The sequence below is a fragment of the Colobus angolensis genome, unplaced genomic scaffold (genome assembly GCF_000951035.1).
Source record: "Colobus angolensis palliatus isolate OR3802 unplaced genomic scaffold, Cang.pa_1.0 Scaffold156, whole genome shotgun sequence".
Classification (NCBI taxonomy): domain Eukaryota; kingdom Metazoa; phylum Chordata; class Mammalia; order Primates; family Cercopithecidae; genus Colobus; species Colobus angolensis.
Window position 1 is genome coordinate 1,305,221 of NW_012114666.1, and position 6,000 is coordinate 1,311,220.

Here is a 6,000-nt window from a genome sequence, read left to right on the forward strand (position 1 = left end):
AAAGACATTTTTCATTTAGGATTCAGGATTTCTTTTGAAAAAAGGAGGTCAGGTATGGGGCTTAGGATGTGGATATATCCTTTTAGGGACCTCTATCCAGCCCCCACAGCCATCACAGTCTTCGTCCTCTGGCCTCTGGGAGCTGAAGTGAGTTCTCAGGTTGGCCAAAGCTGGGCCCTGTCCTGTGTGTCCTGTGAATGGCTCTGCTGTCAGAGGGACCGACCTGACACCTGCACAGGCAAACACCCGCTCTGTTTACTATCTCTGTTCCTTTCCTGTGAGAATCTTAGAACCATAGATGACTGGAAACTGTCCAACCTTACAGCACAAGCATATGCCCCACGTTCTGATTCCAGACTCAGTCCCTGCCTTGCAAATGTTCCCACAGATGATGGTTGCCCTCCACCTGCCTTCCCTCAAGAGTTACCAGATCAGATAGAGGATGCCCAGCTCAATCTGAATTTCAGACACACAGTGAATCATTGTTTAAACGTGTCCCATCACTATTGGGCATATACCTATACTAAAAAAAAATGTTCAACATGTATCTGAAACTCAAGTAGAAGCGGGCATCCTATAGTCCTTCCCGTTCCCTCTGTGCGGAGTTGGTTCTGGGTCCCTGGTTCTAGTCACTCTGTCCGCAGGCCGCACTCCCCCACTCTTCCTCTGTGTCTCACCATCTGGCAAAGCCCTAAGCCTGAGTGCGCCCCAGGCCTGCCTTTCCCATGCCTGCATCACGCAGCCAGGCCCTGCCTGAGGGGTCCCAGGCAGTGCCCAGTCGCTCAGCTCAGCTGGAACTCTTCAGAATTGTGCACGCTGCCCGTCCGCGGAGCACCCTCCTTTCTCCTCCAGGCGTCAGCAGTTACCACTGAGAGCTCACAGAGTGCCTTCTTACCCTGACCACAGCCCTCTGCAGGCGACACTGTCATCCATCTGGCAGGGAGATAGCTGCATCGCAGGGTGGGGAGGAGCCTGCCCGGGTGCCCAGAGCCCTCATTCTGAACCTCAATACCAACAGCTTTTCCACTGATTTCCAATGAGCACCTTCATCCCAAACTCCCAGCCCCTGCCTCCCTCCCTCTGGGTGGAGGCCTCGCTGACTCTGCACCAGCAGATGGGCCCTGCTGCCCGCTGCCCTGCACTCCTGTGTCATCCCACTCCCAGCTGGAGTTCCCGCCATCCTCTGCCAGCTCCTGGGGCTTCTCCATCCGGCCCCGCAGGGCACAGGGCTGTCCACAGTGCTGATCGGGTCAGATCAGAAGAAAAACCAGTGTCCCACTGATGGGTATCAAGTAGTGAATGCAGCCTGGATTCCATTTGGATTCCTTTATACCAATGATGTTGTAAAATACCGTTTTTCGTATTTTTTTAATGGAGGAAGGGGCTGATGGAGGAGTCACCTTTCCCATCTAAGTCCCCTTCTGACTGTGAGTCTGGAACCCACCCCTCCGATCAGCTTTATGTCCCCCACCCACCCTCCTCAGCCAGCTCACCCCTGCTGGCCCGCTCTTTCCTATCAGCCTTGAACATGCTCCATGTCTTCAGAAAAATAAAAGCACTTCGCGCGAGCACCCCCCGGTCCTGTGCTGCCCCTCCCGTGCACTTCACGCTTATTTGGTTCTTTAATAAGTGTCAGACTCCCACATACAGCGCACTGCAGGCTCCCCCCGGGCGGGCATGGCCCATCGGTCCGTCGCCAGCTCCTGGCACTAGGCCTGACCTTAGCAGTGCTCGTTAAGGCACTACTTGTTGAATAAACCAGTGAATAATAAGCACAGTCCTTTATTGGAGAAGACAGACGGGTGAAATTTGACCCACAGTTCGTCAGCCCGCATTGTAGAAACCCAAGGCCAGGCTACTGGCCGCCTGAGCTCTGAGTTTAAGTCCGATCCTAAAAGGTCCGTGGAGAAACGTGACTTCCCCACTCATTCGGCTCCGAACGGGTCCTTCTGCAGCTCGCCCCATCTTGACACCTAAAGACGCCTAAATGCAGTGGCGTTTTCTTGTTGTTAATTATCTCTTAAATGAAACCTCTGGAAGGCCAAATGGTTTGGGGTGAATTTTGAACATGTCACCCTCAGTTGGTGACATTTTTGCTGTGGAGAAGAGTTGAGAAGGCTCTTATCAGCTTAAAAACTGATGATAGGAATTGGACATATACAAACTTTTTTCATATTTTTGATGGTCAGCGGTCATATCCAAAGCAAGTATGAATTAAGGCAAATAACCTGGCGAAAAGCATGACTTAATTTGCATTTCAGGGTCTTTGTAGCCTGTGTTATCCAGATAATTGTCTTGCGTCTGTGTCTGCTCTACCGGTACACCAGCATGCAGCACCTCTCCAGTTCATTGATAGATCTCGACGGGTGACTCTGATGGCGCCAGTTTTTGTTTTTGTTTTTTAAGACAGAGTTTCACTTTATAGCCCAGGTGTGATCTCGGCTCACCGCAACCTCTGCCTCTTGGGTTCAAGTGATTCTCATGCCTCAGTCTCCCAAGGAGCTGGGATTACAGGTGCCTGCCACCACGCCTGGCTAATTGTTCTGTTATTTTTAGTAGAGACAGGGTTTCACCATGTCTCAAACTCATGACCTCAAGTAATCTGCCCACCTTGGCCTCCCAAAGTGCTGGGATTATAGGCATGAGCCACCGTGCCTGGCCTGATGGCACCAGTTTTGTGGTCTCAGTGTTTCTTTTCATATCTAAGAACTGGGTCTTCTTGTCTCCCTCCATCTACCCCAAAAAAAAGTACTTCAAGGAAGCATGGACAAAAATGTCCTCAGACAGCTTAGAACTAACATGAGGCAATCACGTTCTTCAGTGTGGCGCTCTGTGGATGTTTGGGGAAGTAATTTGGAAAATGAGTCGAGAGCAGGGCTCCCCAGCCTCCAGTCCATGGACCTGTGGGCTATTGGGAACTGGGCCTCACAGCAGGAGGTGAGCAGGGGGTGAGGGAGTGAAGCTTTGTCTGTATTTACAACCGCTCCCCATCGCGCACATCGCCTCCCCAGCTCCGCCTCCTGTCAGATCTGCGGCAGCGTTAGGTTCTCATAAGAGTGCGAACCCTGTTGTGAACTACACGTGCAAGGGATTTAGGCTGCACACTCCTTACGAGAACCTAATGCCCGACGATCTCTCACTGTCTCCCATCCCCCCCAAAAGGGACTGTCTGGTTGCAGGAAAACAAGCTTAGGGCTCCCACTGATTCTACATTATGGTGAGTTGTATAATTATTTCATTATATATCACAATGTAATAATAAAAATAAAGTACATAATAAATGTAGTGCGCTTGAGCCATCCCCAAAACATCTCTCCCAACTCCCAGTCCATGGAAAAATTGTCTTCCACAAAGCTGGTCCCTGGTCCTGAGAAGGTTGGGCACAGCACAGGGTTGGATATGGGTCAAAGCTGGCCCCTGGTCCTGAGAAGGTTGGGCACAGTAGAGGGTTGGATATGGGTCAAAGCTGGTCCCTGGTCCTGAGAAGGTTGGGCACAGTAGAGGGTTGGATACGGGTTGGTTCACAGTGGGCTGTTTCAAAGCCACTAAGTTGTGCAGACTGGCTCCTGAGCTACTGGAGGGAAGCAGATTGTGGATACACACCTGGCGTTGGCTCCAGCATCCCTAGCAGGACGCGCAACCCAGAATCAGTACTCAGGATATGTCGGTTGGCCAAAGGGACGAATCTCCTGCAGGCAGCTGGCTTTCTTCGTGTAGGCAGCGTCATGCCACGGGTACTGAGACAAGACTTAGGTGAGCAGCTCAGCCACGATGTAAATCTCTAAGATCCGCCTCGATATAAAGCTGTAAGATCCACGTTCACCTACAGCAGCTGATGCCAGCTGGGAGTGACCATGACCCCCCTTGTCACCTTTAGGGGACACTGGCAATGTCTGGAGACATTTTTATGGTTTTTGCAGCTGGAGAGGAGGGTGATACTGGCATCTAGTGGTAGAGGCCAGGATCGCTGCTAACATCCTGCAGTGCCCAGAACAGCGCCCTGCCCCCAGCAGACAGCTCTCTGACCCCCAGCAGACAGCTCTCTGACCCCAAACGTCTGTAGTGCTGAGGCTGAGAGGCCCTGACTTAAGGCAGTGGTTGAGATCAGAATAGTACCATCTTATCCATTAGATCGTTTTCTAACATGCTCGCTGCTGTGTTCAAATTTAAGTGATAGTTTCCAAAATATATTTGCACAGTTTATAAATTCCAATTCCTTGACTTTCTGATAAATTTGCTCATCCTGGACTTTTTTTCGAGAAGCTGCTGCTGAGGAGGCTTCCGCACCGAAGCAAGAACAGTTCCCAGGAGAGATGCTTCCTGGCGCCTGTGGAGAAACCACAGCCAGAGTCAAAGAGGACGTGGATGAAGGCGTGACCTGTGAAATGCTCCTCAACATGATGGATAAGTGAGAGGGATTCAGGTTGCATGTTCACTGCCCATAATTCCTAAAGCAAGTTAGAAGTTTTTAGCATTTTAGGCGTGAAGTGCTCCTCCACATAGATGGATAGGTGAGAGTCAGGTTGCATGTTCTGTCTCTAATCCCTAAAGCAAGTTAGAAATTTTTAGCATTTTCTTTGAAACAATTAAGTTCATGACAGTGGACGACACAAGTTTGAAGTAGTGTCTAGAATTGTTCTCCTGTTTTTAGCTGGATATTTCAAAGAAACATTGCAGGTATTTTATAAAAGTTTTAAACCTTGAATGAGAGGGTAACACCTCAAACCTATGAATTCATTCACTTGATATTGGCAAGCTGGCCCACAATGAATGAGTAGTGATTTTTGGATATTTCAAAATAGTCTAGACCAGCCAGTGCTTCCACAGTCAAAGCTGGAAATTTTTATGTTGCATTATATACACCCATGATATTTCTAATAGTATGGTTTTAAACGTTAAAGACAAATTTTATATTTTTATACAAATGAATTTTCTACAAAATTTAAAGCTACCATAATGCTTTTAATTAGTTTCTAAATTCAACAAAAAATGTTTTAATCTTATAAAAAGGAAAACTAAGTAGGAAACGAAAAACTAGATTAGACTAGAAAACAAAGAATAAATCTATTTTACTTTGGTATTATAGGAGCAAGGTTCACCTTTAGATTTTTGTATTCTCTTTTAATTATGTTCCTTGGCAGGTATGAAATTGCCCTGGTTACATTCCATCCTTGCTTATTAGTATTTCACTCCATAACCCTTTTTTCTGCTAACACTACTCTTTTTATATTTTTAAAATAATTGGCAGAGTGAGAAGAAACATAAAATCAGATAATGCAAATGTGTACCTGTAAGGAATCTGTACTTTTTCATAATGCCCAGTGATTAGTGAGGATTTCTCTCTTGCCAACTGACAAGACTTTTCCACCCTCAAGCAGCGTGAGAGGTGCCTCTTTAACACTTGAAATTCATTTCTGTCTTTATACGGAGCCAGATTTTTCTTCGTTCTTAGTCCAGCAGTTTCTTTTGCTGCGAACCTCTCTCCGCCCCTGTATTTCAAGATCATTGATAGGTCCTAAATTCAAATTCTTTAGATATGGACCTTTTATTGAAAATATCACAAGTTCAGAAGCACTGTTACACAATGTGAATATGTGGAAATAATTTCCCAGCAGGAAGAGCAATATATTCTCTTTGTACCAGAAAATTAATTCAATTCAACTCACATGAGATTTAAATTCTGTGGGCTGTAGTATGCCATCATTGTGATTGAATTTTTGCAATGGTTTCTTAATTTTTTTACTGTTATTTAAAGATGTTTTACGTAATTCAATAAAATGAAATGACTTAAAATTGCTATATTTGTTATATGTCAGTATTGGTCCTTATAAACGTCTTCTTTGTCTGGAGAGAATGTGGAGAAATTGGAACCTTTTTGCACTGTTGGTGGGGATGTGAAATGGTGCAGCCACTGTGGAAAGCAGTATGGCAGTTTCTCAAAAAAAAATGAAAATAGAATTAGCATCTGACCCACCAGTCCCACTGCCAGATATACCGTGT

At 46.6% G+C, this 6,000-nt stretch overlaps 1 protein-coding gene across 2 annotated transcripts in view; it reads left to right on the plus strand.

Annotated features, from left to right (window-relative positions):
• CTCFL (CCCTC-binding factor (zinc finger protein)-like) overlaps positions 1-5,787 on the plus strand; it is a 31,065-nt gene extending 25,278 nt beyond the window's left edge. The window contains exon 11 of one of the 2 annotated variants that reach the window (XM_011936683.1): positions 4,261-5,787. In XM_011936683.1, the coding sequence (XP_011792073.1) occupies positions 4,261-4,412 (152 nt within the window). In that variant the 3' untranslated portion in view covers positions 4,413-5,787. Of the gene's footprint in view, positions 1-2,430; positions 3,292-4,260 lie in introns of those variants that run through there. The other variant, XM_011936684.1, reaches the window with a different exon arrangement.
• The last annotated feature ends 213 nt before the right edge of the window (positions 5,788-6,000 follow it).